The sequence below is a fragment of the Anolis carolinensis genome, chromosome 5 (assembly GCF_035594765.1).
Source record: "Anolis carolinensis isolate JA03-04 chromosome 5, rAnoCar3.1.pri, whole genome shotgun sequence".
In the NCBI taxonomy this organism is placed as follows: domain Eukaryota; kingdom Metazoa; phylum Chordata; class Lepidosauria; order Squamata; family Dactyloidae; genus Anolis; species Anolis carolinensis.
The window spans coordinates 144,775,134-144,800,133 of NC_085845.1; the positions used below are offsets into that span (position 1 = coordinate 144,775,134).

Here is a 25,000-nt window from a genome sequence, read left to right on the forward strand (position 1 = left end):
GTGGCTTGAATTTGATTGCTGCATTTCCTTGAGCCTATATTTTGCCTGTAACTACTACACTGTATGAAAGAATGCAATTTCATTGCATGGCACAAAGATAGTAAACAGAAGAACTATGACTATATCAGCAGTAACCTTGAGAATGGAGGCAAAAGTGTTACAGAGAAAAATTCAGATTGGTTACCAGATGGTCAAGATATAGTATAGATAATATGAATTAAAGCACTACTATCTGAAAGCAAGCACAAACAGCCATCTTTCTTTGAGTATCGAACTGTGACCAATCTCTTTCTGAACCAACTGGGATTTTTTAAATGCTGAAAACAGATCTCAAATTAAGAGTCCAATGTTTGGTTCTGAACAAATATGTTTGCTACTGTAAGCAGAGGTATATGTTTTCTACATCCCAGAAAACTGTTTTTAAACAGTGTATCTTGATTGTTTTCATCAATTGCAGTCTATGAGGTTCTACTAGCATTTCTCATGAAACTTTCCCACCTCCTCTGTTCTCTTGTGCCAATTTCACTGTTTTGAAATGGCAAGCCAAATCCTAGTCTGATGCTTCTTGGTAAAAAGAGCCAGCTCTTCTTTGATGATTGAGTATCGGCTGCCAAGCTTGCGGTTTAGAATACTGTAATCCTTTTAAGTACCTGTACAATGGTTAAACAGCTGGTGCAGGCTTTACTTGCAGCCATGGTGTGGGCATGTTGGGACTTGGGCTCTGCCCAGACAATAAGATGGGTCAGTGCAGTGCAGACCTAAGCACCTCTTCTCCAGCTGGCACAGTAACCAAACACCAGCCAATCTTGAGAGGGTGGTGGAAAGGGATCTAATAACATTAATTTTCTTCTAGAACAGACGGTAGGGTAACTAAACCAAGGTTGATTGGAGTACATTGGGATTTATACCTAATGATCTTCTGGAAAGCAGGTGCACTGGCAGCAACAAAGCTTTTGCAAAACCACACAGTGCCTGAAGTAAATTTCACTGCTGCAAGGATTGTGTAGAAGAGGAGGGATTAGCATGTGATCATTGCAGATTGTTTTGTTGATGACAACAAAATGAATAGCACTCATAATTCTTTTTTAATGACCACCAAAAAACAAGAGTTGATTTCCGTTCAAATTGTAATTTTAAATAAAAATAGCCAGCTGTCAGATACTTAAAACTGTCTGTATAGTTCCCTTTTGCAGTATTGCACATTGCTACCCATCCATCCATCATCCAATTCAGTTATTAGCTGGAAACTGAATTTTGTCTTGCAGCCCTATATACCATGTCAGATTAGCTTTAAAGTGACAAAAAGTCATAACCAGGCATGGAAGAACAGAATGTTTTTATTTTCCTCTAACTGGAGATCTAGACAGTTAGCATTGAAATATTGGTGTCTATTGAAGCCTCTCAAACAGTTGGCAGTGTTGTTCATTTTTCTATATTTTGGCAAGGAGCTTACCTTTCATTACTTCCCTAGTTGCAGTTCAGCGACAGTTTTGCACGTTAATGCCAGGGAAATCCATTACAGCTTTTTTTGAGCCATAGAAACAGGTAATACAGTATTATCAGGATTGATTCATCATGGCTCCCAATCTGTTTTTTTCCTCATAAGATTTCCATATTTCTTACATTATTTTAAAAACACACACAAAAGTCTAAGGTCTGTTTTATTATTTCAAGAATGCTGGTACATAACTGAAGCACAAATCAGACAGTGGCAGAATAGCCCTCAGGGTAATTTCCACATTTCAACATAGTCAGTATGGGATCCCCAAGTGGCTGGTCTGTATGGTGAGCTGGTCAAATGCATGGGACCATTTTTAGTGAAGTGCCTTCAGTCCAGCCACTGGATTGTATTGCACATGAAGAAATATGAAATATGTTCCAAGTGAGCCATGTTCAAACAATGTATTTTGCAGCCCTGGCATGTTCCTTTCCCTTTGATAATTCTTTAGTCATGTACTTGGCTTTCTCCTCAACCCTGCTTCCAAGTTTGTTCTTTGGTACTGAGTTACTCTTTAATCTTGATGATTTTTAGTTCCACAGCTCCTGGTCTACCCCTCAATCTGCCACCAGTAGGTCAGCTCTGACTGAAAATGGCCCATAAATGAAACATATGGCACAATCTCTATCACCTATTGAAACTATGAATATTGTGAATTTCCTAGTCTGAAAGCATATTTGTGTCAAAGCAAAGCTCCACATAGAGAGAAGTGTTTGCTTTTTAATATACTGTACTGGAAAATTGCAAGGTCTTCACTGTTTCTGAGTCATAAGTATTTTGTCATTTTTATTCAGGCTTATATTTTACTTTGTATGGTTTGATGAGTAGATTTTTCATTGTTCAAGGCCTGAAAGAAAGTGTAGTCTGTACACAAGCAGTATATTTAAATCAGAGTAATACAGACACAATAAAGTATTTAAGAAGTTACTGGTAAGTAATTTCTGCCCATGTTTTACCTAGAATTAAGATGTGTTTCAATGTCACAGGAAAAGGCGGGGGAGCTACTAGCACAAAAATTGGACAGGTCTTGCAGCTACCAGGTAAATGAAGACAGTAATGATTGTCAGACATGGCAGGCATTTTTCTTCTTTTACCGCAGGACTTTGGAGAGATGTGTCTTCATGGGCCAAATTCTGACCCTCAGTAGCCAAATTAGGCCCAGAGGTTAGAGATTCCCATCTCTTTGGTAAATGGTTTGCACTCATTCTTTGGTTACTCTTCTGGTTTGTCTAAATTTGGTTAACTTTGCCATGTCTGTGTACCTGATCTATAATTTTGACACATGTTTAGAATGCAAAATGGCTTTCAAAACCACTACCAGTAAAAATACAATAACAAATTATATGTGTTAAATACAAATTAAGCTGCCTATGCATACTGTCTTCAGTGTCAGGAAAATATTTCCCCTGCCTTGCATTTTAGTTGCCTGCTGGGATCTGTATCTCAAAGATTTTATGCCCTTTTAATTGTGTTGTTTTGTTTCTCCTATTGTTTGTTTTATATTGTGATTGTATTTTAATTGTTTACATAGAAATGTCATAAATCACTATATCATAAATAAATAAATTCAAAGACAAATAGGCAGTATCATATAAGGAAATAATGTAATTTATTTATAAAAGTAATCAATTTTTCTACTCTTGTGCCTAACATGTTTGAAAACAGAATTGCTCTTTTATAGAGGTAATCTTCTCTTGTTTCCTGAATGACATGCTTGGATTTTTGATACAGTTTTACTACCATGGAAAGGCAATGCCATGTTGGAATGTGTTGGAGTAGCCAAGAGTAAGAACAAGACACAGAAAGAGCCGGCCCTAGGTATTTTTCAAGTGTAGGCGAACAGAATTTTGGCGTGCCCCCCCCCAAACCAATCACTGAAAAATAAAAGCGTTAGATAAGCGAAAGTGTTGGATAATAAGGAGGGATTAAGGAAAAGCCTATCAAATTACATTACGATTTTACAAATTAAGCACCAAAACATCATTTTTTACAACAAATCAACAGAAAAAGCAGTCTCAACTTGCGCCCCTGTATGTTTTGTGCCCCAAGCGACCGCTTAATTCGCCTCATTATTGGACTGGCTCTGGACACAGAGTCCCTATTTTTGATAAGTAATTTGTCCTTGCAGAAGATATGAGTTTGGAATGACAAATTTGATAATATTCACTTTGCTTAGTTTCTAATTTTCATGATCATAAATTGGTTTTGGCCTATCTCCTCATTGAAAATTGAAAAAAGAAAAGAAATTAAAAAAGAAAAATACCTACTTGAACATTCATGCACCTAACACACTATACTATATGTATTTGCCTTGCACCTCTCTTGAATATATGTATTTGATATATATCTTCACAAAGTTGTGAAATCCTGGAAAGTATGGGTCTGCAAATTCAAATACAGTTACAGTTTTGAAAGATGTGAATTACATAAGTTCATACAGAAATGTGACAATTTCCTCCTCCCTCCCCTCATCTAAAACTGTAGTTGCACATAAAACTCTTGACCAAGAAATAGTTTTGGATCTTCTCAGGAAACCCATACTTCTATGGTTTGGCTCTACTAAAGTTCATTTTATGTCTTCTTCATGCCATAAGCTGGATTGCAGCCCCATTTTGCATGAATATATATATATGGCTAATTGTATAATTATAGACAATTCCACTTCAAAAAGTGCAGTTAATGTTTCTACAGTGTTAATTAAAATGTTTATAGGAGTAATTATGTAAGTAAAACATACTTGCCACAACATAAAAGATATCTGATTTGACACAACATCAAACAGCACAGATACTTCACATCACTAAAGCTGTCTGTAAGACACCGTTATTTGGAAATTAATTCCCTGGATCAGTAATAGAAATGGAGTGCCCAAACTGGAGGGGGGGATGGAAAGTTGGACAACTGAACAGGTGGTGTGGGGGGGCCAGGGCCATAGCCAGAAAAAAAAACCCAGGGAGGGGGGGGGGTTGAACTTTTTTTAGCTAATCATGAAGAGCAGTTCCATAATGCAAAATAATTTAGAAATCAGGTTCCATCGATAAACTTCAGTGAACACTCAAGCCAGATAAACTTCAGTGGACATTCATGGAAATTTGGTTAATCAGTCAAAATTCATGACTAAACCAGGTTTTAAAAAAAAACTGAAAAATTTCGGGGGGGGGGAGGTTGAACCCCTAATCCCTCTCCCTTGGCTACAGCCTGGTTGGGGGGGGCATGTTATGGTGCTCATGCCAGGAGAAAGGGCACTGTGTTTTCCTTCTAGTATGCATGCCATAGGTTTACCACCACTGCTCTAGAGCAATGGAGGCTTCCAAGCAAACCTTAGTAGGACTGGACTACACATCTCTAAAAGTAGCTTGTCTGCAGAAATTAAATCTCTCTCTCTCGCTCTCTCTCTCTTTGGGGGGTAGGCTGAAAAAAGTTGGGTGTAATTGCTTTATATAAGCAAACAAATAAATTTCAAATAAATATAATGACGTAAAACAAGCTCATTGTAATTTTAATGGCAAACATTCTCAAATAGCTCACTGTTTCTAAGAACACAAAATCTGAGCTTCAACATTGGGTAAAACTCTTTCTTCATAACTGAAAAGAATTACATTTTATCCTTTAGGTGTTTTAGTGCTTTCTTTAACTGGTTCTTACTTTGCCTCTTCACTCTGATGGACCTTTGAGGTGATATCACATTAGAGGTGACGTAGAGAAGAAATTGCTCAGTCAAGAAGCTTGTTGAATAATTCATAGCTCTTTGAATTTCATGTAGAATAAAAACCCTCCTTGATTGTGTTTTAATATCTTTTATTCTGTGAAAGGAAAGGACTTGTTGAGATGCAGCATTTTTCGTGTAATCTTTAATCCAATTATGCTCTGCTCCAGTGTTTACATTCTTAGGCGGATGGGTTAGTAGCTTAGAGAGTACATGAAAGAAAATTGTGTCTGATGAACCTCACATACTCTGTAACAGGTTTTCCCTTGATTTTTTTTATCATATTCAAAGTTTGTATCATATCCATGGCTAGATAGCTGTACAAATCCACAATAAAACCTATTTATATAAACTTAGAATAGATACACAGTAACTTATATCATAATTGAAGCAGCTGTTCCAGTCCAACATAAAAGTATTCCTGTATGAGAAGGATGCAACATTTCCATTTTAAGGATAAGTGACTCCAAATATGTCTTGAGAGAAAAATCAAATCTACCCTTTAAAAAATCTACCCTTAACGCACTAGATCATGTGCACCCTAACTCCCATTTATCCCCTATTGATATCTTCTTTTAAAATTTGTGGTGTGTTCCTTTCTTTAGTCTTTGTAAGTCCAACCATGTGATTCGAATTCTTATACCTTTTTGTCTATCCACTGCCAGCTATCTTATTTTCTTATTCATTTTTCTAGTCCTTCCTTCTTACTACTCAAAGTATCTTAGGACCTGATCACATGAATGAGGTCCAGCACTGGGATACACCAATCTTTATGGAGAATTCGGGTGACAGCGGGGCAATATTAATGCCCCAGCTGATGCTTCCCCATCCCACATGGGAAAGTGTCACTGTGTGGCTTGAGTTGTTACTTATGGATCATGGGGAGGCTTCCATGTTGGCGGCAGCAGAATCCCACTGCCACGCCAGTTTACCCACAGAGCCCCACCAGAAGACACCCCACATTGTGTGATGGGCATTGTGGGGCTCCATGCATGAACTGGGGCAAAACCAACCTAAAATGGTTTTTTTTTTTGCTCCGTATGATATGGTTGTTAGAGAAGGAAACAGAAATGCTGCAAGAAATACCAAATACCAAGCAAGATACAGAAAAGAAAGAGGCACTAGGGATCATATTGCAAACATACATTGGATAATGGAACACACCAAAGACTTTCAGAAGAAAATCAATATGTGCTTAATAGATTAAAGCATTTCATTGGACTACAACTGACAGATTTTACCTGTATAGCACCCAGAGTTTTTTTTCCAGGTCTAACTGTAAAGAGAACCCCTTAGAAATTCAATGTTCTCTGCCTAAGAAAGGAGCAGTTAGCTTTGCTAGATCTATTTTTCTGATTCTGAGAGCGTTGAACTCTTGTTGTATTATTGTTGCTAACTGCTATCAAATCAACTTCAACTTCTGGTGACCCTATGAATGGGAGAACCCCAACTCCCCCTATCATCAACCACGCTGTGCATGTCTTGCAGACTTGGAGATGTGGCTTCCTTGATTAAGTCTATCCATCTGGAATGTGGTATTTCTCATTTCCTAATGCCATCTACCTTAATAAACACTATAATCTTTTCTAGTGTATTTCCTCTTCTCATGGTATGGCCAAAGTACAACAACTTCAGTTTAGTCATCATGGGTTCTAGGGAGAGTTCAGGCTTGATTTACTCTAGTACTCATTTATTTGGCTTTTAGCAGAACACAGTATCTGCTGAACTCTTCTCCTACACATGCCTAAAATAGGCTACTATTCTTATCAGCTGTCCAGCTTTCACCATATGTCTGTTATTGTCTTTTGTTGCTAGTAATCATATGGCCAAATACAGGAGTGGCCCTGCCTTCATCAGTACCATTTTAACTAACAAAAAAGTAACATCTGAGGCAGAACGTAGGCCTATGACTGTAAAATCATCACCTTTTCTCCTCCAGTGTGACTTTTTAAACTTCTTTACCTGATAAAGAAGTGAAGCTTCTAGAACTTGCACAATGCATTTTGTGCTTTGGAGTTGTCCCAATAAAGGTACTGCTGCCTTTGGATTTTGTAGGACGGGGAAAGGAAGTCTATGTAGGTAGACAAGTACAAAAAAATTAATACCGAATTCATCCACTCAAGGAAATAGATATAATACTTTTTGTCACCCTCTTTTTATATTTTACTATTTGCATAACTGGAAATTTATTACATTACTAGAAACTAACTAGAAAGTCACTTTCTCCTTTCACTTCCATTTTTTTGACTACCTCAGTACTTTCCTTCTATTGAATCATGACACAGTTATGCCCTCTTCCTTTCCTTAGAGTCTCTGGAAATCTGCCAATACCATTCTTGTCAGCTTCCCTTCTGTTCCTCCTCTGATTTTTGCTATTAAATCAATGTTAAGGCAGTCATTCTTTTATGTTCCCTCTATCCGTGCCAGTTTATTACCATCGCATGAAAATTGTATTGTGACATGGTTGCACCAAGGTATATATCCTTTTAAAAAAAATAAAAGGTGGCTTCTGCAATTTCAGCAGACTCAGGGAAATTCTACATTGAATACTTTTGGATTCATACAGACACAAATGTTGGTCATGTCTCCTACAGTTGGACTTGAAAAAATCTAAAATATGATAGATTATTACCAAAGTGTTATAAAGTAAAAATCTTCACAGCATTTACAAACAATACAGAATGAATAGTTGGCTGTGACCCGCAGAACATATTTTTATATCTGTAGAAAATACCCCATTTTAATATCACATGCTGTCAACCTGGGGTCTCCAGATGTTTTTGGCCTTCAACTCCCAGAAATCCTAACAGCTGGTAAACTGACTGAGATTTCTGGGAGTTGTAGGCCAAAAATATCTGGGGACCCCAGTTTGAGAACCACTGCTGTAAAGGAAATAAGACGCTAAGAAAAACTCTACATAACGTTGGGCTCCATCCACAATGGTATAATAACAAGTGTTTTAGATACTTTCCTCTAGGAAATGCAGACATTTATTTTCAATAGTGATATGCAAAAAACTCAGCTCTTTTTTTCTTTTGCAGAATTTTCTAGTTCACTTTTATCAAAGTGTCTCCAGGCCAGATGTAATTCGTACTCCATGTGCTGATAGATATTTGTTATTGTGTCCAGAAAAAGTGAACATAGAAAAATGCTTATATTTCTTCAATATGTTTTAATCAGTAGCCACAATTGAAGAAAGGTATTGATAAGCTGGAATATATCCTTGAGAAGGGTGACAAAAATGGTAAAAGATCTGGAAGTCAAACCCTATGAAAATGGCTTAGGGAGCGGCATATTTAGCTTGAAAAAAAGAAGGTTGAAAGGGTCACAATAGCCATGTTTAAATATTTGAACATAAGCAGCACTTATTCCACTCCTCTAGAAACCAGGACATGGAGCAACAAATTCAAATTTCAAGAAAAGAGATTCCACCTAAACAGTAAGAAAAACTGTGTTGTCGAAGGCTTTCATGGCCGGGATCACAGGGTTGTTGTATGTCTTTCGGGCTGTGTGGCCATGTTCCAGAAGTATTCTTTCCTGACGTTTCTCCCACATCTATGGCAGACATCCTCAGAGGTTGTGAGGCAGAAGGTGGTGTGTTAGGTGGCGTCTCCTAACAGTAAGAGCTGTTCAACAGTGTAATATGCTACGTTATGATCTAGACATGAGCAAATCCAGGCCCACTTGCCAGACACAGTCTTTTGGGTTCTCATATCCACCCTCCCCCTCCATCTGTCTCGGTCTTCCTCTCAACATGTGGATGTGGTGCCCTGCATCTCCAGGCTGAGAGGAAGGCCAAGGTAGAAACATGCGGATGATGAGAGCGCTCCTCCTCTTCTCTCCCTGGGAAAGTGGTGGTCCGCCATCTCCCTGGGCAGAGAAGAGTGCACAGGGGAAGGCAAGTTGCTGCTGGAGAGATTTCCAGCAACAGCCTGTCTCCTGCTGCTCCTTTCAGCCTGGGAACATGGTACCCACTGCCTCCCCAAGTTGTGCCAAAAGTTCTCTCTGAGCAATGGATGTCTCCTCTTCCATTCAGCCTGGGAACACGGTAGGCCTCCACGTGCCCACACTGGAAGGAGAGCTGAGAGAAAGACAGGCTGTTGTTGAGAGAGAGCTCTCGGCAACAGCCTGTCTCCTCCTCCTTTCAGAAGGGAGAAAACTACCTGTGGAAGGGAGGCACCAGCTGAAATGGCTCCACTGCCATTTCAATTGGTGCCTTTCTGACTTACCCTTCTATCAGTAGAAGGAAAGGGCTCACACCATCCTTCTGCCAAGAGAACCTCCCAAGCCAGGAAGGCAGGGAGCGATACCTAAATTTCCAGATGCAACTGTCTTTTGGTTGCTCAGGTCAACAACAAGCTAGGCTATTTACTGGTCATGCACTCTATCCGACCCGGGCTGGTTTAGAACTCATGACCCCTCAGTCAGTAGTGATTTATTGCACCTGGCTACTAACCAGCTGGGCCACAGCCCAGCCGTATGCTGGGAAGACAGACAGCTTGGTGATGGCCCACCCCTTCTTCCTCCCACACCACCTTCTGCCAACCTCAGCCCTTCCATGGGATGGAAACTGTTAGATTTCCCTGATTTAGATTATTTTAGTGATGTTAAAGAGAGCGTGTTCCTTTGGGCAGTCTCCAAACGAGCCTCGATGCTCCGTTTCTTGCCAGTAATTTGCTTGCATGAAATTTTTAGAGTATTTTAAGAAATAATTTATGTTCAGGAATCGAGAAATTTTGATATTTTACCACTTTGCTGTGGGTATACCCCCCCCCCCATTTTTAAATCTCAGTTTAGGATTTCAACAATTGTGAAGTTTTCCTTCCTTCCTTCCTTCCTTCCTTCCTTCCTTCCTTCCTTCCTTCCTTCCTTCCTTCCTTCCTTTCTTCTTTTTAAAAAAGAAGAATGTGGAACAGGCAGGAACTACACTCATACATGTGATAGCTCAGAATGTGGAGGTTTACAGTAGAAACTAACAAAAGTACATTTCATATGAATATATTCTCTGTCTTCCTTATAAACAGAATGGAATGAAACATAAACAACCAATGTACACACATTTAAAAATAGAACAAATAGAACAAATAAACATACAGCAAAGAAAAACATATTTGGGCAACCCTACTTTGGAAATCTAGCATAACAAGAATTTCATTTTTTTCTAACAAAGCTGGTAATTTCTCCCTGTATTGCATTACATTTATAGATATAAAATATGCACCTACTGCTAAGAATATGGACAACTAACTTTCTGTAGTCCTACTCTATTCATTAAATAGGCGAATCTCAATTTTCAGCTGGGCATCTATATATTTATGAGTTATACATTATGTCTTATACATCTTTGATAATATGATATATGAAGAGCAATGATGTTACTTCCATGTAAGTTGCCATACTTGGCTTTCATCCAGCCTGCTAGGTTAAAGTCAAGGCACAGAAAATGGGATTATTATATCCCAAGGGGAAGGAATGATAAGTAGTGTATGATTGTGGATCTACTTGCCATGCTGTGTTGGTGACGTTTGAGGTGCTGCTGGATGCAAAGCCAATTTGTTAACAATTAGTTCTCATTAGGATCATTTCCTGGTATCGATTTTTAAAAAAACATTTTATAAACCACTTTCGGAAACAAATAACAGCAGTGCTTTGTCATGGTAACATAGTAGGAGTCAATGTCAAGATTAACTTGACTGATTTCATTGACTATAAAGTAATTATTTTTTGCCCAAGATTCCACCTGCCGTCCCATTAAGTTTAGGATGGGCCAGAGCAAGGCCAACTATATTTAATTAGCGAATGGATCAGAAAACATTTGTTAGAGAAATAAAGAAGTCCCAGAATAGACTATGAATTTGCAACATACATAGATGTACTTCGTTTCTTGAACAATTGTTTGCTGTAAAACTCATGATTTGCTATGTGGATTTTAATGTGAGAAATTTACATTGCTTTTTGGGATCTAAGTATATTTTTAATCTATTCTTGCTTTAATGAACACAGTGAGAATAGTGAAATCGTTAAACCTAATTGACTAATGGCAAAATTAGGCTTTGTGGCAAGCTTTTTAATATTTAACAGGAGCTTTTTAATATCTTAAAACTAACCCCCTTATAATTACTTGCATTCATATTCAGATTAAAGTTGCATTTATGTTCCCAGTCATGCTCATATATATTTTGTCAGAGAGTTTTTCTAATACCCCATTTGAAAAAAGTTGTTTAGAAGAAGTTCAATTTCAGTGGAGTTTAATTTCAGACTACCACTCCACCCCGCCTAATGTTTTTGTGTGTTTATGTACCTTCTAGTCACCTGTTGACTTGTTACAACCCCATTATTTTCACAGGCTTTTAAAAGGCAAGGAATACTCAAAAGTAATTTTTCCAGTTCCTTCCTCTGAAATATAATCCATGGTATTCCTTGGTGGTCTTCCATCCAAGTACAGACCAAAGCTGGTCTGCTTTACTCCTAAGATCAAATGTTATCTGGGGCATTCAGGGCATTTGAGCCTATTGTGCAGTACATAATAATACCTTATATTTTTTAACTGTGCTGATCTGATGGAGGGCGAGAGAAATGTGGATCTCCATAATTAGATTATAAGTGAAAGTGCCAGTATTTTTGCAGCAGCACATATATCCTTCAAACACAACAGTTTAAAATGTGAGTTGCCTCTCTGTATGATTACAAGAGAGTCAATTAATGCTTTCTCTGTTCCCCAAAAAGGCAATCTAAGGGCATGGTAGCCTCAAGGCTACACATTTCTCACCCAAATTTATTCAAAAGAGCATTACAGATGTGAAATACTTTTCCATGGATGTAGTTACCTCATTTCTATGAGTAAGTGTTCAGAATGATATAATTCATGGGCGTGAGCCAGTGTGGTGTCCTGATTTGTGTGTCAAACTATCAACCTCATCATATTGGGTCACCGATTTTAGTCCAGATCACCCATGGAGTCTGCCGGCTCCCATCACATGAGGCCGTGCTGACTCTGTGGGTGAAGGAGAGTGGAGCCGGCTCATGTCGCCAGCAGGGCAACACAGGAGAGTTCACACTTCCCTTGGATCTGGGTGATGCTGGACATGGGGCTCCAGATTCTCCATGTCCCATGGCAAGGCGGAGCACCACCACTGCCGGCCACCAGAGAAATAATTAGGTGGTATGACTCTGAAGACCAGGGTTCAATTCCCCACTTGACTATGGAAACCAACTGTGTGATCATGGACAAATCACATATTCTCAGCCACAGGAAACCCAGTGATAGACTTGTTTTAGAGTCACCATATGTCAGGAACAACTTGGGGACACACAACAACTCAACAATGCAGGTGTGGCAGACTGTAATCCTAAACAGTTTAGAATCAGGTGCTTAAGGGATTGTCTATCACCATGCGGACCTGACCATCTGATATAACTCCTTTACATGTGCCGAGACCAGGCTTGTTCAGATATTGCTCACTGTACACTTTTTAGCAGAGGAACAGGGAAATGCCCAGCTCTATTCTCTCATCATCTCTTATGGAAAGTGCCATGTCTCAATAAGAAATGTCTCTATTCACATGGTTGCTTTCCACATGGCACTGACTTTTGCGGATGGGAGTCTTCACACAAGTAGAAACATCTCTAACCTATAATAACCCTAGGAAATGGGACACCTTCAACATGTGCTTTCTTCAATAGTCTTGCTTGATTCCTGCAAACTCAAGACCACAGCTCCCTTGGTTGAGTCTCGCCTTATGAAATGCATTCTTCCTCTTTTCCTACTACCTTCCATTTTACCAAGCATTATCAACATTTTAGGTGAGTTGCACCATCTCATGATATACTCAAGGTACGGTAGCCTCAGTTTAGTCATTTTGGCTTCTAGGGAAAGTTCAGGCTTGAATTGCCCTACAATCTACATAAATAAAAGTGTATAGGATTTGCAGTTATGTGATTTTAATTGGTGTTAATTGGACTATATGTACTGTTCATAAGAGTGCAGCATAAATGAAAATCGTATATATGAGAGTTCTGAGATACCCCATATTCTAATGAGAGGAGTAGTAAACAGCAGAAGCAGCAGCAACAACAATATATGCTTACACATCCTTATGTTACAATAGGTTTCCTTCCAATTTTGGTATTTAATCAGATTTAGTAGTACTAGCAACAGAAGAATGAAGTGTAACCATCTGGTCTTGCTTTGGTGTTTTCTTTTTTCTTTTGGTTTTGTTCAACTGCTAAGTTAAAAAAAAATATGATTTTTACATTAATGTAACCAGTCCCCACACCCATTAACTTATTTGAAAACAAGTGCCAGAACTAATCCTAGAGGTGAAGTCTTCTCCCAACCCAAGCTTGTTCTCCAAAAATTTTAGCCCAAGAATTGTCTATTTCATGCTAATGTTAAAGGAAAATATTTTTAAAAGACATGCCTCCCATGCTGCATCCTTAACAAACAAACCTGTTAGTGACACGTGTATTTTGTTTAACCACACTACGTTTACTCCTTAATTAGTGAATATTCATCCGTTATCAACAGCAGCTATGACACCCCTCCCTGCTAACACGTTCTGTCATAAATAATCAATGAGACCCTATTAATATTCATGAGTTGGAATCTGTGTAGTCATGTGCACTGATGCAGAGACAGGGGGAGTGTTGCTACGAACTGAGATGAAACTCCGTGTATGTCTGTGTGGATACGTGAGAGTAGGATACTTAGAAGAGGAGGAGGAGAAGAAGACGGAGGAAAGCATGCTGCTTACACACACTATCCTGGCTTGTGCTTCCAGCTAACAGTGGCGTATCTATGTTCCTGCACTGGAGTGACTGATGAAAAACAGTAGTCAAGTCTGGAGGGTGCTTCCCTGTCAGTGCATTTGCCTCTCAGTTCTTGGGAAATTAGAAGCCTTGCTCTTCCTTTATTTCTTATTAGAATGGGTTGCAATCTGTGCGGTTTTCAGAAGAGGGAGGAACACTACAAACTGCTGTATGAAGTTTCTCAGGTGAGTGGAAAAGAGGATGCCATCCGCTCTGTGGAAAAGGGGATTGCATGGCTGGAAAAGCACTTTCTGAACAAGAGATGTCTGGAGAGAGTGTGTGTGTTTATGCACATGCTTGCATGTTTTGGAATTGTTGTTAGTCTTGAGGTTGTGTGATTTATTTCTTCTGGGTTTCATTTTTTTCAAAATCTGTGTACCTTTGCCAAATTTTCAGTCATTGAGTCAGATCCATAATGTCATGTGTATAGAGTGTCTTTAGCATTGGTAAGTCAAGCCTCTTTCGGTTACACTTATGATGCTTTTGCAGATGTTAAGGTTTAACAGATCTTTAGTCTCAGATGTTTGTAAGTTCCTGAACTGAATTTTATGGCTTAACAAGAGCTAAGAAGGTGATGTTGATGTATGTTTTTAAATTAGAAGTTGCTGTTAAGTAATTGATTGATATGAATTCTTTCTCTTTTCCAATTTGGGGTTAAATTGTGTATTTTGTAAACTAGTACGCTGCCCTTCATAGTGCTTTTTTTCTCCGTTGGGCAGAGAGCATAAATTATCCTGTACTTACTGAAGTCTGTGTCCCAGCACCTACTAACATGGGTTGGCTGCACGATCTTAATCGGCAGAGGAACAGAGGGGAGAAAATGTGCTTAATATGATCATTTGCAATTTTGCACAAGTGTTGTTGCATCCATATTTGAGTGGGATGGATTTGGTTTGGATTTGGCTCTCGCAATGGAAATCTGGCAGATGAAAGTTAACTGCCTTTCAACATCTGTTCCCTTCCCCTTTTTAATCTGTCTTGCCTCTGACATGTCACTGTTGACAGCGGGTGAACACTTCCAGTTTTTGACTGGGGGTTGAAGACACAACTGCTCTGAATGTTGGTGGTCTGTTGGCACAGCGGTAGCTAAGTGCCCACTGCCTAGTGTTGCTCTCTTCCCCCTCCCTATCTACAAATTCTTCCTGACGTGATTCATTTCACAGTGGACTAATTACAAAGTGGATTCTCTACACATGAAACATCCTCCTCAGTCGCAGTGTTAATGCACATTTTCATGGTAATGTGATCAGAGCCTCATTAGCCAGTTTCCAAAATGGTCCTCTGCATTAATTAAATATAAAAATGACTCTTTTTATCACCATGGAGGGGGAAAAGAAGATTAACATTGTCAATTATGGCTGGGAACAATATAAGAAGCAAAGAGGGGGGAAAGAGGAGAGGAACCCCCACAAAGTCCTAAACGTAACATACAAGGTAGTTATCCTGTCAGTTGATTTTGGCTCCAGAAAATGGACTCTAGGTGGAACACTTTTCTTCAGTTTAGAAGTGATTTCATCATTACAATTTCCCTAACAATTGCAAGGCAGGGAATTGAAAAGTAGCACTTCTTTCCCCATCACCCCACTCCTCTCAAACTCTGAATAGCCAATGAGACTTAAAAATACAAATTGTAAATAGCTCAGTAGATTATAGTGCTGCAGATCAAAGAAGCCAGACCATGTTATGAGAAAACTGATCAAACCTTTCTCAGAATTTCATAAGGAATATCTAACTACACTGCAGCAAAGGAATATATTAAATGCATTTTATGAAATTTGCTTGAAGTGACATTGAATACTAAAGCTTTTTAAGCATGCAAAAGTGGCTGCCTTTTGTTGTGGGATTCCAGAGGTATTCATCCTGTGCCCTGTTTGTTTCCTTCTCTGCCAGTGTTGCAGCTTTCATGATAAAGAAATGACAGAGAGAGGAAATGAATTACCTCTTTCACTTTAACCCTGGTATTTACCTGATAAGGCATAATCCGTGGAAGACTCTGAATGAGTTTTCCAGGAGAGTAGTCATACCGCTGGCTTTTCCATTCTAGATTGTGGGGAAATGTCACTGAAAAAAGCATTTAATGTGCCATATTGTATTTGATACTAAATAGATCTTAGAGCTAGTTTTGGTTCTTAATCCAACATTTGTTCATCTTTGTGATCATATATCAGTGTGCACATGTTTTAGGTGTTCTTGTCTAGTGTTTGCTGTTACAAGGGGATTTTTTCTCATGTTTTCATATCACTAGCTTATCTATGTGGCATGTTAGAAAACAAATATTTATGTATGCGAATAATCCGTTACGAGGTGTGTTATTTTGTTGTTGTTTGGTGGCACTTTTGCCTTGTAGGATTCAATGGTATTGTTGCTGCTGTGGAAAACAATATCTGTGGAATATTTATAAGTTCTTGACCAGGGGTCTCCTCCTTAACAACTTAGCTTTACAATAACATTGTGGTTGGCATCTCATTGTCTCCTGTAATTTTTTAATTTTGTATGTAAAAAACTTTGTCTTCTTCTGGATGCAGGAATGCACTTGGACATGGAAGACTTGGGCTCAAGTTCTAACTGTGACATAGACGTAGCAGAATTACCTCCCACTTTAATTTTCTGAAGCAGAATGATAATAGTAGTGACCACTCTCAAGACTAATAAACATTATAACATTGTTTTTGGAAGAGCTCTATATGAAACAACATCATGAACATGGTGGTGGCAGTGGCTAAGAGTAGCATTTGGAAAAGTAAACTTTGGGTGTGTACAAAAAATCTCCCTTAAAATGCATCATATGCTACTACTTTTATGCTGCTGGTGGTGGTGATGACAGTATGTGTATTTCCATCTTTTCATAGTTCCCATATGTTGACATTGTAGAGCCTCTTTCTAATATGCAGCACAATTCTAATCCTGGAGGAATCATGTAGTAAATGTAATGAGATCACAGTGTCACACAGCCAATCAGATTTAGATACTTTGATGATATCCTCAAAGGCAAATGAAACTGTTTTTCTCATTCGGAATTGGTCTGGAATGGAAATGTTTCTCTGTTGCTTGAGGAACCTAAAATACTCCCACTGTTTGAGTAGTTTCATTGTCTGCCAAAGCTGAGTGTAAGATTTTCAGCCAACTTTCGATCTAATCTGGCACAATTATGAGTGTCCATCTGGGGAAGAATATCTATGGTATTACTAATAAGTGTGAATATTATTATACAAACCCAGATGTGTATCCCAATGAAAATCAATGACAAACTGATGAATATGTAACCATATTCAAGTGTCATCCATCTGTACTGCTGAATGAAGAATACTCTTAACTTTCACTTCTTTTATTGCTTTGTTCATTCAGATTTACATATGTTTATCCTGTAGTGCTAAGTCACTATCTATACTGCAGTAATTAGCTTGAATAACTAAATTGACTCAAAAAGTAAGGTGGTAGTTTGAGCAATGCCAAAATGCCCTCTTATTTGTTTGGTGCCCATCATGTGACAAAGGAGACTGCAATGAAGATCTACACAATTCTTAAATGAGTGTTTTCTTATATTTTTAAAATCCTTTTAAGGTATAGAAACTTATATGAAATAGTAGGAGCAAGGATGTTCTTAACTGGCACCATTTGAGTTGGGCTCAGGAACAGCACTTTGGTTCTGGAGCTTGGGAACTGAGCAGTAGCTTGCTCTGGGAAGGAGTGGACATGGGTGTGGGCTCTCTCATTTTGAATTCTGGGGTTTGTGTGTGTGTGTGGGGGGGGGGGGAGATCCCTAGGACTACCTTCAAAAATGCAACCATCTCTGTTGAGCAATATCAAAACAGTGGATTGCCATTGGGGTCAGGTGTTTTTTGCCCAAGGGGAAACTGGGGAGGTTTTGTCTTGAGTAGACACTTGCTCTAGTTAAGACTCCAACCAGGTTCCACTCTAGCAGGTTTTCAAGGTTTTAATCTTAAATATTTAATAGATCACAAACAATGACACTTATTTCATTGAATCTCGTGTATCTGGTCTTGTTCTTTCAGAGTTAGCAATCAACAACTTTTTTTTAGATCTTGGCTTTGTAACTCTTGCCTGCTGGTAGCCATCTTCTTAACTGGTCCCTCTTCTAACTCCTGAGCACCTTATCCTGAACATTGGTTGCACGAGTCCTGTTGCTGCTGGCTGTTTTAGCCTTGCTGTTGATCTTCTTTTTTCATCAGCAGGCACAGACTCAATTTATAGTGCTGGGTTGCCTCTCTGTCTCACTCTGTAAAACAAGAATGAAGGATAGCAAGAGAGTCAGACAAAATATTGGGACTGAGCTTACCAATTTATAAGGATAAATGAAGGATGAGATGTTGAGAGAAAGTGGTTAAGGGATTTGAAAGTTACCTTAGGACAGTGAGTTGTTGTTGTTGTTGTTGTTGTTGTTGTTGTATTTATACCCCGCTTTATCTCCCCAAAGGGGACTCAAAGCAGCTGTGAATTAAGAGGCATCCAAATTGGTTAAAAAAAAAAGGCTGGTAGATAATGGAAACATTTATGTTTCATCAGTTTAATGGGTGGGAATATTCTTACCTTATCATTATTAAAAGACTGCATGTTCTTGGCTGTTAGGTTCTTAACTAAATACAATATATAGTTTATATATGTTTACTTGGTTGGGTGGATTTCTAAGTAAGATATCTTGCAAACAGTTTGGCTTTGTTCTTACAATACAACTTCTTCAGGTAGGGACTTATTGTACCACTGCCTCATTAGATGCTGTCACGTGATTTTAGAATTTGCCTTAATGAAAAGGTCTGTATTTGCAGAGGGAGGGTCAACCACATACACATGGAAAATAATTCCTAGGAACAGCCACCAAGAAGACTCTCTTTTGTGTCCTTACCAAATGTGCCTGGATGGTAACAGGACTGAGGAAACCCCCAAAGATCTTGGGTGGCCTAGTATAAGATGATATGGTCTTTCACATACTATGGTTCCAAGCAGTTTAGATCTTTAAACGTCATAACTAGCACTTTGAATTCTGCCTAAAATGTTGCCAGTGAAACTGTTTCACCAGGGGAATTACATGTGTCCTGTAACCATCCTAGTTAACAGCTAAGCCACAGCATTTTCAACTCATTTAAGTTGCAACCCTATGTGGAGTGTATTTCCTTTTTTAAAATTAAATTTTATTATAATTTACAAAAGTGATAAATACACACAGTACACATAACACACATGACATCCACACTGCAACATGTAAGACATCCCTCTTGCCCACATCCTACACAAAGTGAACCCTTATCCCACACGCCTGTGTACCTCCCGCACTTTAACTTCCATACGTAGCCACTGTGGTGCCTACAACATTACTTATTTACCCTTCTATTGTGTTTGCCCATAAATTCCTCTTGGGAATTTATCATTCACTTCTTTGAGTTCCAAATATGCCATTGTCCATTTATCTCTTTAGGAACTTTGCATTGTTTTTGCCCACCAAGCTATTGGATATATTGGCCATTTGCATGTAATCCATTAGTATATCTTTTCAATCCTTATTAATTAATGCTTTTCCCCCTTTCCAGTTCCTAGCAACTATCATTCTTGCTGCCGCAAAACTATAATTGGGCTATTTCCTTATCATCCCAATTGAAGCCTTTCTTAAATAAGCCCAGCAGGCACATTCCTGATTTTTTTGACCTTATTGCATATAATTTTATTTGTTTTCTTAATTAATTTACTTCAAAATCCTTGACCACCACATCTGAAAGAAAGTTCCTCTCTGTGTTTTACATCTCCATCCCTATTTTGTTGAGATTTATCTACTTTTGCAAGTAGGACAGATGTTGTAACTTCTATAAAACATTTTGTATAAATTTTCCCTAGTTGACCCTGCTATTGTAAATTTGAATTCTTTCTTCCAGAGTAGTTCCTAGGTTTCTAGATCTATTCTCCCTAGATCCATAGCCCAAATGATCATTGTTGATTTCACCCTATTGTCTTCTAGGTTGTAGCCTAGTAAATATTTGTAAAGTCTGGAGATCAATCCTTTGCTCCCTTTTCCAATATATTTTTAATTCTGATTTTATTATTGCAAAACCAACACATCCTTTTAAAATCTTGCATGTAGTTGATGTTAATGTAACCAATTATTAATGCCGAAGTCATCTCTTCCTCTTAATTTCCATTGGCCTTTTTCCTTAGTTAGATTCTCTGTATGTTCTGATTTCTTTGGAGTGTGTTTCAATCATTTTAAAAGATTGTAATCAAAACATGTGTCACTGTGACATTTTCAGGTATATTGGATTATAATGCAGCCAGCAGAGACTAGGACTTCTAGTAAACTTCTGGTAAATGTTATTTTACTACCACCAAGGCTGTTGTTGTGCCTTGTTACAGAAGCAACACACTATTGATTTAAAAACTATGTATACTTTTCTGAGATAATGGAACTTGAGGACAGACTACAGAAGCTTTGGTCACAAAACACAAAAATAGAACATAGTAATATGCAGCTACTAGCTTTGGGGCTAAAATATGATCTACATTAAATATTTAGTGTATGCACTACAGAACAAGCAATGTGGCCCCTCTCCACAGACTCAAAGAAAGCTTCAACTTCCTTTGCTAGGCATTTTTTTCTTAAATCTCCATATATGGAATAAAAACTTTAAAATCTCACATCTCTGAGTCTTCAGAGTCTTCTACTCAGATTGAAAGTGAGTTTAATGTAAGTGATTTCCCCCATTTTAAATATACTTTTTCGCCATGATCAACTTCTTCCAACCTGGGAACAAGACTTCTTTCCACAACTCAATAAGTAACAATTTACCAGATTTCTGTACTCCATATTCTCTTGTGCATTTACATGGAAGCTACAAACCAGAATTCATAGTGAGCAGTCAGTGCAAAGCCTAGTCCTGATGAAACAGGAAGAAGGGATGAGGTGGATTTTTTTTCACAAGCAGAAAAAGGAAGGAGATCATTCTGTGAGTTTGTTCAGAAGAGAAGATTTTTGAAGAAGTTGAACACCTTTCATATTCCACATCCCTGCACTATATGACAAAATTATTTTCAGTAATTATGAACACATGCTGGGAGTTGCAGTCCAACCATACCTGGAGAGCTACATGATTTCTACCCTAGGTAAAGGTTTTCCCTGATGTTAAGTGCAGTTGTGTCCGACTCTGGAGGTTGGTGCTCATCTCCATTTCGATTTCTACCCTAATTTAGCATTAATGAATGGGTGTGGCTTCCAGTAAACATATGGTTAATGGCTGGACTGAAAGTTGCAGAGTTGGCACCAGCCACAGCAGCTGTTATAGAATTGGAGAATCATGCAGTGAAAAGACACCACCATAGCCATCAAGTCCAATCTCCTTCCAAGCAGGAATAGACAATCACAGCACTCCCAACAGATGGCAATCGAACCCCTGTTTCAAGACTTCCAGATGAGTTCTATCACATTTTGAGACAGTGTATTCCACTCTTACTGTCAGGAAGTTCTTCCTAATATGTTTTTGTGAAATAGCTTTGTGCTGGTTGCCAGGTACAAACTTTGTATGAAGACAGCACAGAGACGAGAAGTTTCTCTTAAGATAGTAGCTGGCAAGGTAGGCAGCCAGAACATGGCTGATGGGTGCTGGCTGTTCAATATTCTCTTACCGGGTGTTAGCAAGTTGTCACCACAGCAAGGAGCCACATTCTCTTTGATCTGTCAAATGGGTGGCAGCTGGGCTATAGACAAAGAAGTACAGCAGGTCTTGAGTGTGATGCAAACCAGGCATCATCACTGCTGCTTGGGGATTTACATATCCTTCTCCTCTCTTTGTCAGGCTAATGTTAATACTGCAAGTGCCACTAGTTGAGCTAGTGTTACAGAGAGAAGCACTAGGGGCAACAGGTGATACTTTTGCCCACATCACCAGTCAAGCTTGTCTCACTTCCTCCATGCTCCAGCTTGTCCTCAGCAGCAATATACCCTCTCATTGTACACCATCAGGGCAAATCACTCCCACTGTCCTGTCCTTGGTAAGCCACTATTCTGGTCAGCAAGGAAAATCGAAAGAAAGGGAAACTTAAATACTATTTCAGTATTATATTATTCCCTCCCCCATCCCCCAAAATATGTTGGAATTCAGAAGGAGCTCAAAAGCCTGCGGTTCCCTGTTCCAGATTTGGACAATGTTCTAATGGATCAAACAAAAGTTATCCAATATGCATTATTTAGAAGTGCAGCACTCCTATGTTGATAAAAGATTATCAACTAAAGTGACAAATTAGCAGGAAAAAATCATGTCATTTGATTCTTTGAAGAGTCCTTTTACCCTTGACGTTTCTGCTATTTCCTTTGGGACTACAATGATTTCATCAAGAAACCCTGGAATCTATGAAAGGAGTTGGCAGTAAACAGATATAACTATTCCTCCCAACCAGTTGCCTCAAGTATTGCAAGAGAACTAAGGGGAAATAGAGGGTCTTTCTCGTGATACATCTTTCTTTCATGATTGGCTAGCAATGGACCTAAGAATTTGGACTTGACAGGTATTCTATATACCAAAAGAGAACATAAATGTTGAAAAGAAAGTCTGACACAAAAACATGGTTATATTTCCTTACAAGGCCACCAGAGGCATCGTACTGCACAAAATGTTTTTGTGAAAATGTGTTTGTGGGTATGGGCAATGAAAAAGAACATCTTCTCTAAGGACCTCTGCAGTCTCTAATTGTTAATCGTTTCATACTCTATATTCCTGAGATAACAAAAGAGGTGAGAGAATTTTTTTTAAAAAAATGAAAGAATGTTATGAAGACATGCTGATATTCACAAGGTGGGATGTAGGGATATTGTCAAGCGTTTCTACTGGACTACAAGCTGGAAGGCTGAAATAAAGAAGAGAAAGTTCTGCAAAACAACAACCACTCTCTCACTCACACACCTCTGTGGACTACTTGTTGTTCGACAGGTCAAAGGACATCCTGTGAAATGGAGGACAATCCTCTCATGTGCCACCAGGTATATGGCCATCATTCAGAGATAAGTGCCAGCCTACTTTGTGTTTCTTTTTCATGGATGATGTAGATTGAAAAGGAATAAGAAAGTTCTGCTACAATTCTAGGAAACATATTCTATGTGCAATGCATACACACACTTTCCTACATGTTAAATGTGTAATTTTCTGTTGGGTAAAAAAAAATGAAGCCAGCTGAAAATTGATATGTAGAATGAGCTTTTCCTTGCAGTTGGTTGACAACAGATAATAATAATAATAATAATAATAATAATAATAATAATAATAATAATAAAACTTTATTTATACCCCGCCACCATCTCCCCAATGGGGACTCGGGGCGGCTTACATGGGGCCATGCCCAAGACAATACAATAAACCACAACATAATACAATTAAATAATACATTACATAAAATAAACTGTACACAGATGGTAATGAATTAATAGATTATTGTGCCTATTTCAGTTCAATATTTGTTTGCCCATTTTGAAGTTTTAATTTTAGGTTTTACAACTTTTAGAAAAATAGAAATATAATAACAAACAAAAGAAAGATTGGAGTGTTGTGTGGTTTCTGGGTCAAATAATGTATCATGTGTAGCATTTCCACAGTGATCTCACTCATAGTCTAAGCCAGGGGTCCCCAAACTAAGGCCCGGGGGCCGGATGCGGCCCTCCGAGGTCATTTACCTGGCCCCCGCCCTCAGTTTTATAATATAATATATTGTATATACATATAATATTGATAATAATATTATAATGTAATACAATATAACACTAATAATAATACCATATAATAATATTAATTATATATTCTATGTTACATATAATATTACTAATAATATTACAGCATAGTGGTATAGTACAATATAGTAATATATAATGCTAATATTGTGCTATGCTAATAATATAATATATTGTATGTACATATAATTTGTAAGCCACTCTGAGTCCCCTTTGGGGTGAGAAGGGTGTGATACAAATGTAGTAAATAAATGCAGTAAATAAATAAATAAATAAATTTTAGACTTAGGCTCACCCAAAGTCTGAAATGACTTGTAGGCACACAACAACAACAACAACAACCCTAATTAACTTGACTATCTCATTGGCCAGAAACAGGTCCACACTTCCCATTGAAATCCTGATAAGTTTATGTTGGTTAAAATTGTTTTCATTTTTAAATATTGTATTGTTCTTTCATTGTTGTTGTTGTTTTGCAGTAGAAATAAGACATGTGCCGTTTGCATAGGAATTTGTTTTTTTTTTTTTCCAAATGATAATTCGGCCCCTCAACAGTCTGAAGGATTGTGGACCAGCCCTCTGCTTTAAAAGTTTGAGGACCCCTGGTCTAAGCACATAGAAGGATGACTAGTATTGAGGTATAACAGTATAATAATGGATGTTGATCAATAGATATAAATTGCTAGTTCAAGGCTGGAGATCAATTTTTCAAATCAGTCTGATAACTCAGGCCCCTTCTACACTTCCATATAAAATCCAGATTATTTGCTTTAAAGTGAACTGGATTATATGGCAGTGTAGACTCATATAATCCAATTCAAAGCAAATAATGTGGATTATCTGCTTTGATAATCTGGATTATATGGCAGTGTAGAAGGGGCCTCACAGGAAGGGATTATTTTTAGTGTGAGTCATATGATACTGGAATATCAGTATCAGTTTTTGTTGGCTTCGACTTGGTCTGGACTAAGGTTTTTGTACAAGGTCTGGTGGACAAATGGTATAAGCACTTTGCACTGTTTCAAATTTTGTATATTGTATATTATAACGTTATTTAACTGTTTTAATGTTCTATTTTATTGTATTATGGTGTTTTGGCATTAATTGCCAGTTTTGTAAGCCGCCCTGAGTCCCCTCGGGTGAGAAGGGTGGGGTAGAAATGATGGAAATAAATAAATATCAGCAGATAGGGTTTTTTTTCTTTTTGTCATGCCTGTATAAAGCCCTGAATCCTCTTTGCCCTCTTGATATTCTGATTTTGGGTCCTATGGTT

At 38.2% G+C, this 25,000-nt stretch overlaps 1 protein-coding gene across 5 annotated transcripts in view; it reads left to right on the forward strand.

The window, feature by feature from the left end:
* Positions 1-25,000, forward strand: part of pdzrn4 (PDZ domain containing ring finger 4) — a 286,890-nt gene that overhangs the window by 133,489 nt on the left and 128,401 nt on the right. The window contains exon 1 of one of the 5 annotated variants that reach the window (XM_008111118.3): positions 13,843-14,197. The exons of the other annotated variants lie outside the window; for them this stretch is intronic. Coding sequence (XP_008109325.2) covers positions 14,129-14,197 — 69 coding nt within the window. The 5' untranslated portion in view covers positions 13,843-14,128. Of the gene's footprint in view, positions 1-13,842; positions 14,198-25,000 lie in introns of those variants that run through there. 5 annotated transcript variants of the gene reach the window in all.